The sequence below is a fragment of the Schistosoma mansoni genome, chromosome W (genome assembly GCF_000237925.1).
Source record: "Schistosoma mansoni strain Puerto Rico chromosome W, complete genome".
Classification (NCBI taxonomy): Eukaryota; Metazoa; Platyhelminthes; class Trematoda; order Strigeidida; family Schistosomatidae; genus Schistosoma; species Schistosoma mansoni.
The window spans coordinates 47287059-47302725 of NC_031502.1; the positions used below are offsets into that span (position 1 = coordinate 47287059).

Consider the following 15667-nt stretch of genomic DNA (forward strand, 5'->3'; position numbering starts at 1 on the left):
ACGGGCGTGCTGCAAGCGAAAGGCCCCGCAAATTGGAATTAAAGGCCCGTCGATTGCTTCCGGGTTTTCCATGGTAGTCTAGCTTCAAGTGACTCGTGATTTCAACTATAAAATGATTAAAATCTCCACAAAAAGCCCTCTTATATGTTAAATATTTAGTCATTCCATAGCACTGCTGAGGAGAATGAAATGGCCATCCAGTACTTCCAGATTTTCATTGATGATCTAATATCACTAGATTCATGATCTCAACAAGGAAAATTAAATAAGATAGAATTAAAAAAATCACTTTAACTTACCGTATACCATGTTTACCAACAATTGCTCCATTGTAAACTTCTTCTCCAACTAATAAATAATCAGGTGCTGTGGCTACATGTGCAATTGGTTGATTTTCAAAAAATGTTATATCATCATAAAAATAAAATACACTTTCTCTTTTAGCTTTAACTATTGAAATTACCTAATTAAATATAATAAAAATAATATGAAGAAGTATAATTCAGGAAAATAAACATTTAAACACAAGATATTATTTAAATTTAAGTAGTATATAAGTAGATAAATAATAAATGAAGAAATTTCAAATATAATTTAAAGCCTTAATAGTAAGATGAATTGACCTTATTGTTGAAATATGATAGAAGAAACTTTGTATATAATAATCAGTTGATTATTGAAGTTAAACGTTTATAAACTAATGTTAATTGAAATCAAAGGTGTAATTTAAGCTAACATACATACATATTATAAATAAATATATTTGTAATATCCCAATGAGTTGAAAAATTAGATTCTTTGACGTTTTGTGACTCAGCGTAAGCCACTTCTTCTTCAGAGAATATTTGGTTATTTTCTCTCTGAAGAAGTGGCTTACGCTGAGTCACAAAACGTCAGAAAATCTAATTTTTCTACTCATTGGGATATTGCTAAATATATCATTTTTATTTATAACAATCTACCCAATGCTCAATTTATTCAAAATTATCAAATCAAAACTTGGTAATGATACACACATACATACATATTCTTTCCATTAATTAAAATAGATCCATAACTTGAAATGTTAATTATGATAAAGAATATGAACGTAGTCTGGATACTTGTTATAACCATCGTTGAACATAAACAAAAAAACATTCTGTCTTCCATAGAATCAGTAATCATTTAAATGTAATGATACCTACTTAATCGCATACTTATTGTTCAATAAGTTTTTTTCAACTTTTGCAGAAGTATGAACATTATGGCTGTTACAAATAGTAAACACTTTGGAGACCTAAAAATATATCTATTAGCGTCTATTGTGACTTTTATTACTATTATCATCATCAAAAGCCATGTACTTGTGGTGTATGCTAGTAATACCGACATAAGTAGTGTATAACGACAGTCAGGAATAGAATGTCTGGTAGTAGAAGCTCAAGAAGATCGGCGGGAGGGGAATAACGAGAACAGAAAGCAGTTAGTATGGAAATGCAGGAACGATAAAGTCTGAGACGATTGATTGACAATGATTGACAGTATTTACTGTATGGTTCTGAGAGTTTACTAAGGTATTCTGTAATGTTGTTTTGAAATACATTTGATTATCTCCACTTGTGTTCTCGTTTATTACTAACTAACATTTTTGTGGTGTTTTCGCAGTTATCAACCCGAAATAATTTAGAGAACTTCATCAAGTTCTGATTTAATTTAGATACTTTATTAACCACTGAGAATCCGTTTTAATTAGGCCTATAGAATATCGGTTAACTTTCAATACTGACATTGCTTTAACAGTTCAGCGATCATTTTGTAACCTAAATTTTAATGGATTACTGAACAAAGTAGATTTTAAAACGTTTAGTGCTATAAATCAAATGGTAATCAAAAAATCATTTTATAGGGCCGAAAAAAAGTTTCATTCTAAAAATCCATCACATCAAAATGGACTATGATAGTAATAACAAATCAGCTGCTTTTCAAATAGTATATAATAACGATTCAACTATTAATAGTTAAAACAACGTTCTCCTTAAGTAAATGTCTTACAATAATTTACATTAGATAACAACAGAAAAAATGAGCCTAATGTGGACATACATCTTCTCGACACTTTACTTCCATATCTTGTAAATCTATTCCTGACTGATGTTGATTTTCCATGATATTTTGAATTGAATCAAACTCCCTTACAGCATATGGAAGCCAGTCATCTGAGTCAAATGTAAAAAGGCATGGATCACTTCGTACATTAATAACTAAACATTTCTTTAAAAAAAGGGGAAAGAAGAGAAATGTAAATTAAACGAGAAATTAAAAACTGTTCAACAATTTGCTTTCATTAAAAATAATCTATTCGGCACAATTATATTCACTTTGATATTAGATGATTTAGAGGTAATTGACTGGAACATTTTGACTTGGAACGTTTTTTGCTGTATCAGGATTAAAACCCAGAACCTTCGGTCTCGCGCCAGAACTCCTAACCTCTAGACCACCTGTCCGACATCCAACGGTGTAAATGTCTAACTTCAATCGATCCAGTGGAGTCTGATCAGTGTCCGGTAGAGACAGTTATCCACTTCAACAATAGATAAAGGGTTGCACAAGACCATGGATCGATTGAAGTTAGACATTAACACCATCAGATACAGGCTCAATTATCAAGATGTCAGGCGACCGCGCGCGAGACCAAAGATCTTGGGTTTGAGTCCTGTGTGCAGGATCGTAGATGCTTGCTGCTGAGGAGTCCCATACTAGGAAAAGATGACCGTTCAGTGCTTCCAAGTTTTCAATGATGGTCTAACTAACATCGACTCGTTGATTCAACTATTAAAATTACTATAATCCCCATTCTGATAATAATTAAATCTAGCGAGAATGTAAAAAAGACTAAATATTTGTCGTTTTCAGAAAGATAATCAATTAAACTGTTTAGGCGTCAACTAATTTTTAATTTTTATTTCATTAACTTTATAATTTATTTTTAATAGATTCTTTACCTTTTTCCTATATATTACTACATTATTGTGACAGTAGTAATAATTGATGATATGCAACTTTTTTAACCATTGTTCATATCAGAATTTCTTTATCATATTACAAATAAAGCTTACAGTAATATCAAAAAAGTTATTTCTGAGAATGACTTAACATAAGTTTATGATTATCTAGTCATCTACAATCCTAATTGAGTTCCATCAGTCAAGTTGTAATTTAAATACTAGTATAAGTTAATCCATGTATTAGCGTATTTAACTTAGATGATTAATGATTAAGGACAATAGACATGGATACTTGAAACTAAATTTCATGCTATTCAATGAATCCCAACAGGTTTTATTGAAAATTTTGAGAAGATTGATATTTTTAATGAAACCACTTAATTTTGGTTTAATTTGAATATAGTTCATAAGTTTTCTATTAATATTAACATTAACCATTTCGTTTTCTACTAAGATAATTATCATTTCATAATTAATATTCTAAGTGGTAAGTTATTTTACCTTGCCATTGACATTCAATGTACCGATTCTGTTGTTGTATTTATATATCTGATCAACTGAAGAAGTAAAATTCCACTTTCCTTAATATGGAATTTAAGATAACAGAAGCTAAAATAAATATTATCAGAAAGGGGTTTTTGTGAAGATTGTAGTAATTTGATAGTTGAGTTCATTAGTCAATTGAAACTAGACCACCAATGAAAACCTGGAGCCGTGAACGACCGTTTCTTCCTAGATACGGGACTCCTCAGGAGTGCACATCTACGATCCCACTCGCGGAACTAGAACCCAGGACCTTCAGTGTCTCGCCCAAGTGCATAACCTCTAGAACACTGATCCGGCATCCAACGGTATTAATGTCTAACTTCAACTAATCTACAAAGTTGCGCCACCGTCCACCATTGTCTTCAGTGAGTTACTATCTCACAACAGACCTGGTTGAACTCCATTGGTCATGGCTTCTAACTAGAACTCCAGGAAATACCTCTTGAAGCCAGTCACCTGTGAGTACATGATGATTATTGCCAGAAAGGGGTTTTGTGAAGATTTTAGTAATTTAATAGTTAAGTTCATAAGTCGATTAAAGCTGGACCACCATGGAAAAGTTAGAATCCTTTTTTTGACAGTCATCCAGTGCTTCCAGGTTTTCCATGGTGGTCTAACTTTAATTGACTGATGAACTCAACTACTAAAATAAGTAGCCGGTCGGAAATAAGTTCCTATTATTTCAATTTATTGTTTACATAACTGTATAATTAGAATATCAAACTAATAATTTTTAGAATGCAAAACTATCAAACAGTACATAATAAGGAACTTCTTTCCTACAAAATGTAATAATTTCATTGTGTAATTATTTGACTGTTACTTGTCAACGGTTTAAGATTTAACATTAATTAACTAATCCAAATAAGTATGTAATCATAATTACATAAAATATGACCATGTTTAAGAATAACTGAACATACACAAACTGATTCACTAAATAGTTTCTTTCCACTATTTTACATATATATATATATATATATATATATATATATATATCCCCTGGAGATTTATGAATGGTAACTCTGAGGACTATCTATGGACCAATGTAATATGTATATTTCCTATTGTATAATTGTTAAGGAACTAAACTATTCACATTCGTGTCCCTCTTATTATAAGCTTTATTTTGGCCTATAGACTATTATTATACGATTTGTCATTCTTGAGTTATCCCTAGTCCATTAATTACTGTTCCCCCTATTCACAGTTACATTTGACTAAATCTTGTACAAATGTTATTTTCTATTTTATGGTACGATGTGGTCAGTCTGTTTGGTATAAAAACTCAGTATTTTTGAAATACAATGATTCATACCACAGAGGCTGTTATTTGTGTTCTGGACTTAACTGGCTGAACTAGACAGAAATCAGGACTGATAAGTGCTCAAGACTGTGGGTACGGTTTTTGGTATATCATTGCTCTGATCGATAATTCACTCTTCTCTAATTGGTGGGAATTATTACGTTCACATATAAACAGCGCACTCAAGCGATCGACATAACAATATACGTATACGTATACAGATTTTATTTAAATTTATTCACTTACATTATGATGTAAATCGTTAATTTGTTTTTTAATCTGTTCATATGATGGTTGAGATAAACCATAAAGAGGTAATTGTAATTTAGATTTTTGTATTTTAATTTTCTTGTGTTCATCAATTGGTACTCGTAATAGATGATCACCATCACCTTCACTATCTCTGACAAGACAATATTTACCCTGTTTATTTGAAATAAATATTTATATAAATAAACAAAAAATCATAATGGTAATAATGTATTAGATTTTTTGGTGTGCATTATGCTTACAAAGTATAAAAGCTCAAATTACTAAATGATTTGCTAGAAAAGTATAAGTTTTGTAGCTTAAGATTGTGGTGTGTGGTACTCATGTTAACAGATATAAGTAGTATGTATTGCCAATCGTTCACTACAATACTTATGAAGTGTATCAATCAGAATATAGTTTCTAATAATGTTGATTTTAGCAAGTTTAAATTTTGTTTTATAGTGACACTAAATCAAGTTAAGAATGATTACAAAAAATGACTGTGAATATTAGATTCGTCTCTATTTGAAGTTTGAGCATTCTATTTATAGAGTATTCTATATATAATACTATATATAGCTAAGGGTATTTATAATTAGTTGTCTAAACAAGAAACTTCAGATTCTTTGGCCAGGTATCATCAGCAACAACCTATTGAGGCAGGGAACAAACCAGCCCACACCTCAGCAGGAAATTGGGGAAAGTCGCTTGAAGTGGACAAGATACACAGTGCGGTAATCATCAAACTTCATCACAGAGCAAGCCCCATTTGGGAATATTCATCATTAACTTTCTACCCAATGCTCAATTTATTTAAAACTGTCAAGTCGGACCTTGGTATTGGTACCTACAAATTCACGTAGAAGTATTTTCCAGAACGACAATGAAAGCTCTCTAGTTAGATAATCAATCTCAAAGTAGACCACATTATCAAAATCATTCACCTGAGCTGTAAATCTTGACTCAGAATTTTTGATTAATTTTTCTGTTCCTTCCAGTCATTCAACTCAGTTACTGATTTCATGATTTAGTATTCTAACTTATAAAGTTAATTAAATCTTTGGAAAAACAACTCCTTCGTCGCATTTGATAATAATTAACAAGAAAACTAGAATTCATGTTCAGTCTCATTTAAGACTTATCAATTTAATCCGTCTATAACTAAGCTAGCTTGGCATTCTTGCTTAAAATCACCGATTTAAATGCCCCGTGACTATCAGATTTTGGATGAAACTTGTATTCATAGATTAGTGGAGTTATCATTCTTGTAATTTCACTGATTCACAACTAGATATCATATTATACGATAATCGGAGGCTGTATCAAAGCTTCCATATCAAACAGCTATGCTTCATGAGAGAACAATAAAATGGTGGATTTGATCTGAAAATTACAATCTATTTGCTCTAGACATTTCGAACAACCTAATCATACATAAACTTGTGAAGGTATTTTATATGAAAATTTATGAAGGTTAATTAAACTAAATTTCAAGTAAACAAAGTGATAATTATCAGAAGGGGTTTTGTGGATATTATAGTATTTTTTAATAGTTGAGATCATTAATCTTTTGAAGCTACACCACTATGAAAACCTGGAAGCACTGGACGGCTGTTTCGTTCTATTATGGGACTCCTCAGCAGTAGTCTGGTGGTTAAGCGCTCGCGCGCAAAACTGATAGGTCCTGGATTCGAATCTTGCGAGGCAAGATCGTGGATGCGCACTACTGAGGAGTCCCACAATAGGACGAAACGGTCGTCCAGTGCTTTCAGGTTTTCCATGGTGGTGTAGCTTCAATTGATTCATGATCTCAACTGATAAAAGAAGTGGTAGTTGTTAATAAAAGACAGAAAATTAACATAGTATGAAAAGAACAAAAAACTGTCTCATTACACATATCCATAAAATGGCTTTAAGATTGACAGGGAAGATTTAAAGTTATAACAAATTATTTCTGTACACATAAGGACGGGGGGGCTAAGTTTATGAACAGTCATGTCTTCGATAAACTTAAGAATTCATTCTTGACAATTTCCATACAAGGTATTAAAAACTGTATTGATGTCATTTCAATACAATAATGGAAGCTTATTTATGTGTGTTTTTTATGCTGTTCATCTTAATCCGCTTAATTTGTTCAAGATCACATAAATTTCAGTCGTTGTGTATATTTGAATTCTGCTTATTAATTATCATTCTCATTGTTTTTTTCTTTTTTTTACAACCTATTTAATAAACACTCATGAGTAACTAATAGTCTCATAGTTCATTTATCGTATATTAATATCACTTATTCAATATTTTCTATATTTTATACAAATATTTCGAGGATTGGCAAGACAGGGACCGCATTCCTACGATTGAAGAACATATGGAACTTAAAACAACTGTCAACCAATATCAAAGTCACAATCTTCAATACAAATGTCAAGAAGTAGTGGCGTGTTTTGTTAATAGTTCACCCCAATAACCGTTATAATACCAATCTTAACGGTGTATAATATCAGAAGGCAAAAGGAAGCGGCAACTACATTTTTATGGATAAATAACGTAGGCCAAAAGGATGACACGTATTGGAGATGGCTGGTAAGCCAACTCAAGAGCGAAGCGAAAATAATGCGTATTGGAGATGGCGGGGAAGCCAACTCATTTTAAGCAAGCGTTAATCAACATTTATAGTCAGACAAAAATGAATGACAGACACATGATGAATAAGGTACGAAATGTGCATACACATACGCTCATATAAAAAGTAGTCAATGTTAATAAGCGAATAATTAACAAGATCAAAATATGACTCATAATGTATAGTGAATTAGCTTGGCCAGCAACTAGAATAAAGTATATGGGCTTAACATATAAACTGATGCTATAAAGACATTCCTACTGTACGGAGCTCAAACGTGGAGAACTTCCACAACCATCGTCAAGAAGGTACAAGTATTTATAAACAGTTGTCTACGCAAAATACTCAACATCCATTGGCCGGATACTATCAGCAACAGCGTTTTATGGGAGAGGATAAACCAGCTTCCAGTTGAGGAGGAAACTAGGAAAAGACATTGGAAGTGGATAGGACATACATTAAGGAAACCACCAAACTGCATCATGAGACAATCCCTAACTTGGAATCCGGAAGGAAAGAGGAAAAAGAGGAAGGCCAAAGATCACATTACGCCGGGAAATAGAAGCAGATATGAAAAGAATGAATAACAACTGGAAAGAACTGGAAATGATTGTCCAGGACAGGGTTGAATGGAGAATGCTGGTGGGCGGCCTATGCTCCTCGACGAGGAGCAACAGGCGTAAGTAAGTTATAAAAATATTTATTATTTATCAAAATATGAATTTTTAAACTAAACTGTAAAATCGTTCATTGATACATTTTTAAATTGCTTACTAATATCATAGGATGAGCTATCATATTAGGTCCAATTTGTTTCATAATGATTTCAGGTAATTCATCAGCTAGAGTTTGGTATTCTTCTGTACATCCATGAACAACAATAGCTGCTTTATTATCTGCTCTTATACAATGAATTGTTCCTCCAGCTTTATTAGTTACTAAAAGAGATATACAATGAAAACCAAAATTCAGAAAAAAGCTCTTGCAAATACTAAATACATCCATATTTCAGAAATCATGTTACATTAGTATCACTTATCACAATATAACTAGTAAAGCTTATCTAATCTCTTTCTTTGCATGATGTTCTTCAAACGACTTGTGATTATCTGTTTAAAATTACTTTTACGACATATTATACATGTATGCTAAGGAAGTAGTTTGACCGGTTAATGCACCGTATTTTAATGTCCTTTTGTCTTTGAATTCACATTTTTATTTTGTATTTATTTAGTTAATGATATGAGATATAGCATAAGCTAGTTGATTACAATACTTGGAGAATATCATATAATAAGTAATTTTAAAGAAGAATCTACTTGTACAGTTATGTTATAATATCAAATTCCAAAAGAATGTTAGAATAAGTCTACTTGATATTGTCTACTTGAATCTTCCCATTGATGTTTAGCACTGCAATTGATCAGTCTCGTACTGGCATGTGTGCATACTATGTGCATTGCCTCGATGTTGCCTTAATTCACAAGCATCAACTCTAAGATGTAGGTACATCCAGCTGACGAGTCCCAAATAAGACGAAATGCGCGTCATGCATTTCAGTGCTAGCCATTATACATCTTTGTTTATAATTGTTGTAAATTAAGGCTATATCGAGGCAATACGTACAGTATGTACATATGGTCAATAAGAGACTGATCAATTGCAGTGCTAAACATTAATAGGAATATTTAAGTAAAACAATATCAAGTGAATTTAAACTTCACTCCATTGTACAAGCAAGTGGCTATCAGGACTCAGTAGCTGAGTGGATAACGTGATGGCGTTTGAAGCGAACTATACTGGGTTCGAATTCTAGAGTGAACATCAACTCTGAGATGCAGGTACATCCAGTTGACGAATCCCAAATAGGACAAAAGCGCGTGTCCTGGATTCCACTGCTACCCACTTTACATCTTTGCTTATAATGTTAGATTATTAATAGTAAAAATCTACCTTTATTTTGTTCAGCTTCCAAACGATTTTCATGTTCTCCGTTTATATTCTCAACTGAAAACACACAACAAAAGTAAATCAGAACAAATTTTGTTATTTATAAACATAATAGACATTATATATAAACTTTATATTATAATATTATTCATTAAAAGGATTTAATTTAATAGGTGGAATGATTCAATGAGAAATTTTCTTATCCCCAGTATTTCCAGTTTTTCAATGATTGACCACTTAGAAATTAAGTAGGAAAAAGTTGAGTAGGAATGACTATATGAAATGTTATGAGATAATGAATAGTTGTTCATCATCATTACTTAGTGGCTAGACAACTTCCAGAAAACATATCCATTTATATAAACCACTCACTTATTTACAGTAGAAACAACTTCGACTATATTGCAAAAACTTAAAAGTCCAGTTGTTTAATCACAGGAATTTCATAAATTTATTATTATTTCCATTATTATGAATGCTATACTTCCTTATGAACATTTTCTTACTATAAAATCTACCCTTTTTTATTCATTCTGCCCTAAATCTCTTCGTAAGATCATCAATTTATTCTGTATCATATATCTGTTTCAGTGATTAATCAATATGAAATCTTGTATCATTCTGTGACCATTTAAATCCACTTGAGAAAAAAATACTGTGAAAATTATCGAAAATAATAATTTTGATTAAACTATGTATAATCTTAGTAAATCTTGATTTGATATACTTAACCATCTTGAACTAGGTTTACTATTCTGTTACATCTTTCTAATAACTCCGCCTGTAGCTCCTCCGGGGGCTACTGCCGGTCCCAGTCATTAGTAGTTTATGTGTTTGGTGAAATTAAAAGTAGCGACTTTAACTAGATTTTAATGACTAAATTTTACAAGGCAAGAATATCATGTAACGTATGCTGGAGACAGTTTATTTGGGCTCTATAAAGATTAAAATTACACATTATGTAACTAAGTCTATCACATCATTCACAACAGCTTACAAACCTCTAGGAATAAATGTTAAAATCCATCCATGAACTGAAAATGAAATTATGTCTACGAAGATCTGAGTCTAAAATTAAATAGTTCGAACTTTCAGCTTGACAAACGGGTTTGAATCTCTCCAGGCAAACTATCAAAACTACTATTATAAAAGGTAAAAGAGTTGGAGCTGATTTGTTTAAGTTAGTGAAATTTCTATAAATATAATTTTAGTTTTAACGTCTCCATACTCAGCATTGATTATAAAAAACTATTTTAATAAGCTCTGTACAAAATCAAGAAGCATTACCATTGATAAAGTCAAAAATAGTATTACCTGAAGCTTTTAATTCACGTGTGTCCATAACTTTTTGTTTCGTTTTACGACCACCTCCATGAACGCTTGATGCAGTACCCATTGTTTAAGGAGTTTCGCTTGATTTTTTCTTTATTACTGGTTGTTTTGTTAATTAGGTCACATACAAAAGAAACGAGGAAAAACTAAATGATAACTCTGCGTAATAAACTTATCTGTTACTGAATACTATGAGTTAATTATATATACATATCAAGGCTATAATAAGGTTTATTATATGAAGAAATTCGGATGTTACCAATAAAACACCTCATGCATATGATTCTGTTTCTTTTCTCCTTATTAATAAACTGCTCTTTTAACCGAAGCTTAAAGAAGAACTGATTATAACTGAAAGCCGACTAAATAGTAATAGCTAACGTAGACATTTATCTGAACGAATTTGATGTCTAACACTCGAGGAATGAAACTTGCTACGGTAACAAGACAACCTGTCTTACAAAATTTTCAATCTAGAGGTGATTAAATTATGGTTCCGATGGACATCGATTCAATTTTCTAATCGATCCAAAATATTACGATTTTCCATTAGTTGTTTCATAGTATGCAACTGCCACTTTTGCTAACAATAATACTAATTTCTTCTCAACTATAGAAAATGATGTTCATAACTATATTTAATGTTGTAACTCACCAATGATTCATAATGGTGATCACTGTTAAATGATTAATTTAAGAATAGGTTCTTTTAGCTACAAAGAAAAATCCGCTTCTTGTTTGGATCACCTTTAACTTTCTAACATTTTGACTGATATTCACCTAATGTGCTATGATACAACTTAACCATTAATGAATGACTAAATCTTTAACAAACATGTAAAAAAATAGTGTAGTCATTTACTCTAATCCCCATAACATAGCTGTTAACAAATCTGAATAGAAATACCAGTTTTCAAAAGATTCATAGTCAAGTCTAAATGTAAATCAACTCTCTACTAGTCTATAACCATTTGTGTTTTATACCATGGTTGCCCTCAAGTGTGCCTTTCTAAAAAGGTACAAACAACGAAAAAACAACTATGTGTTTCTCTTCAGTTTTCAGTATCTTTTAAATTATGTCTCTAAACGAATAAAATCATAATTATGGCAGAATATTATACTATCCTAAAACCAGGATTGTTATAAGTATGGATTATTACTGATAGTACAAATTTTATATTATAATTATTATGACATGTTACATTTCATTATTATTCATGTTTAGTATATTAATCTTCTCACGTAAGACAAATTTAGCATAAAGCGATGTTTTACAAGTCAGTAAAATATCTTACATAACATTACCACGAGACCGAAGGTCCTGGGTTCGAATCCCGTGAGTGGGATCGTGGATGCGCACTGCTGAGGAGTCATATACTAAGACATAACGGTCGTCCAATGCTTCCAGATTTTCCATAGTGGTCTGACTTTAATCGACTCATAAATTCAACTATTAAATTACTTCAATCTCCATAGAATCCCCTTTCGGATAAAAAGTGTTTGTTTTAAAAACGAAATTTATCATCATCAAGAGAACAGTATTTCATTAAATATTCGACTTTGAAACAATAGATTGTATTGAAAAAGCACCATAGAAACAACGAAATCCTATCGTATGGACTAAGGATTTTTCTAATGGAATGAATACATCAACTAAGAGAACATTTTTTCTTAACAAAGAAACACATTTGGAATGAAAAAATATTTGATTTAATAATCAACGACTTGGGAACTTGATTTACATTAGATAAATGATAATAATCTTTGCTATGTTATGATATAAAGGTGTTCAATTCACTTGTCATATGTAGATAACAACTACATAATGAAGTGAAGTGATTTTGTTGAAATTTCCTAACCACATATAAGTAAACTCTTTTTTCACAACGTGACTATGATGATGAATGATGGAACTAAGAAATACTGAAGTGTGTTTTGATGTAATTTGTAACTTTTCAGCAATATTCATTAACAATTTCAAATAGGAGATTGAAACCAAAGTCTTCAAATATAATGGTCAGCATGATTCCCTTCATATTACAAAGAAAAAAGTAATTTACTTTTCAATGTGATGTTGTGATGTTAGTTAACAATAAGTTTACTTTCTAGTTTTTCTTAGTTGAAAGCTTGAGTCAATTGAAGCTAGACCACCAGGAAAAACCTGGAAACACTGGACAGCCGTTTCTTTTAAAATTTCAAAATGAAATGAATAAAACGACTAATCTATTCGATATATTATTATTACTTTATGTTGCTATGTAGTCTAGATCCTCATATACTTACATCATTAAGAATAAACAAAATAAGTCTGAAATTATTTACATCTATGTAGTAATGGAACTCATTTATGGTAATTAAATATCTTTTATTCTACTTGCAAGATATAAAAAATAATTATCGTCTTAAGAAACTTGTATTTTCTTTATTTATAATCACTACAGTTATATTTTACTCTTTATAAACTATTGAAGTCTATTATGAAATTCATTATGTTTCACTAAATAAACTTATATAGTAGTAGCAATTTTCAAAAAAAAGTTATATAAGTAGATTTATATTCACTTGGTGTTGTTTACTTGTATCTTCCCAATGTTATTTAGGACTGCAATTGATCAGTCTCTTGTTGGTATATGTGCATCCTGGGCGAACTGCCTCGATATTGCCTGAAGTCACAAGCTTTATATGCAATGCTATCTATTATCCATCATTGCATATATATCAGTAGATTGTTAAAACATCATTATTACTACTAATACTTTAGATTAAACTATATGAATATACTAAGAAAAGTGGGAAATTTCTTAGGAACAGTTTCTTTTTGTATTTTTTTTAGATATATGAAGAATTTAATTTATTAATAATAAACAATATTAGAAATAATAAATGGTAAGTGTCATTTCTTTATAAAACTTAAGAAAAACGAATCAAAATTATTATTATTATTATTATTTTACAACACTTACTACATGTTTGAAAGCACGAGTCAATTGAAGCTAGATCACCAGGGAAAACCTGGAAGCACTGGATGGCCGTTTCGTCCTATTGTGGGACTCCTCAGTAGTGCGCATCCACGATCTCGCCTCGCAAGATTCGAACCCAGGACCTACCAGTCTCGCACCAGAGCACTTAACTGATAGACCACTGAACCGGCGTCCGATGGCGTTAATGTCTAACTTCAACCAATCTACGAAGTTGAGCAATCGTTCACCAATTGTCTTCAGTGAGTTCCTATCTCACAACAGACCTGTTTGAACTCCACTGGTCCCACAATAGGACGAAACGGCCTTCCAGTGCTTCCAGGTTTTCCTCGGTGGTTTAGCTTCAATTGACTCATGCTTTCAACTATGAAAATACTGAAATCTCCACAAAACCCCTTCTGACTTACTACATGTGTTTTTCTTCATTAATAAATAAAGTTAATCTAAATTAATGAATAGTATTGCTGAGAATAATCCAAGAAAATTAATAACCACTTCAGTTAGTAACAAGTTTTTTTTATTTCTGAATTTGATTTATTATTTCATTAAAAAAAATACAGAAATCGATTAGTTCAGTTAATATATATATTTTTATTTGTATTAACAGTCAAGGGGGATTATCTTCCAATTACTTTATTGATAATAATTATTGTATTCAGATGACATGAAAATATTATTTTTTTTTAGAAAAAAATAAGGTTTATATAAGTTCGATTATGATTTCTTTTTTTTTGTTTGCAAATTATATGCACGTATATTTATTTGCTTGTTGCTAATAGTTATGTCACATTCAATGGTATTATATTATATGAAAAGGTTTGAGTATATATATATATATATATATCACTAGTCCAAAAGTTTCTGGGCGTTACTTTATCCTAAGAATCTGATGGTTAATTTTCGTTGATAATATTAAAATGAAAATAATTTGCCCTTCCCAAACAATCAGAACCTAATTCAATTCATTAATTTTCATCCTATACATCATGAATATAGACTGAGTTTTTTTTAGTAAATACTAAAACGTTTTAATAGAATATTAGTTATAAACAAAGATGGATAGTGGCTAGCAGTGGAATCTAGGACACACGCGTTTTGTCCTATTTGGGACTCGTCAGTTGGATGTACCTGCAACTCAGAGTTGATGTTCACTCTAGGACTAGAACCCAGTAGCGTTCGCTACTGAGTTCAGTCAGCCATTCACTTATGCAACGAGTATGAGTTTTAAACTTTGGTTTTCAGTACTAGAGTGATCATTAACTCTGTGATGTACGTACATTTAGCTGACGAGTCCCGTGTAAGGTGAAACATACATGCTTGATCCTACTCCTAGTCACGTTTCATCTATTATACATCAGCCTATGTTGTGATGACTTTATCAAGGCTATCCTCACAGGCAGCACGTATACCAACAAAGACTGACCAACTTTAAGTCAAAATTTCAACAAAGGGAAAATACGATCCATTCCAAATTGAATCAGAAAACCACAAAACTATTCGGAGTGAAATATAATACATATATTGCTTGAATAGCTTGGTTGTAGTGTCTCTAATTATGACACTTAACGACATGGACAGCATCAGCTTCCTCAAGTTCGTAGACACACCATGCTGATGAGTCTCAACTAGGAAAAAATATAAGTCCATAGATTCCTGCCTAATATCTAAAATTATCACACATCAAAGT

General features: G+C 31.5%; 1 protein-coding gene across 1 annotated transcript in view; it reads right to left on the reverse strand.

The window, feature by feature from the left end:
• Positions 1–11066, reverse strand: part of Smp_151920 (hypothetical protein) — a gene marked incomplete at both ends in the record, with an annotated part of 43719 nt that extends 32653 nt beyond the window's left edge. The window contains 5 exons of the mRNA XM_018789928.1: positions 2099–2253; positions 5089–5265; positions 8495–8658; positions 9674–9727; positions 10985–11066. Coding sequence (XP_018655322.1) covers positions 2099–2253; positions 5089–5265; positions 8495–8658; positions 9674–9727; positions 10985–11066 — 632 coding nt within the window. The remainder of the gene's footprint in view (positions 1–2098; positions 2254–5088; positions 5266–8494; positions 8659–9673; positions 9728–10984) is intronic.
• Between the last annotated feature and the right edge of the window lie 4601 nt (positions 11067–15667).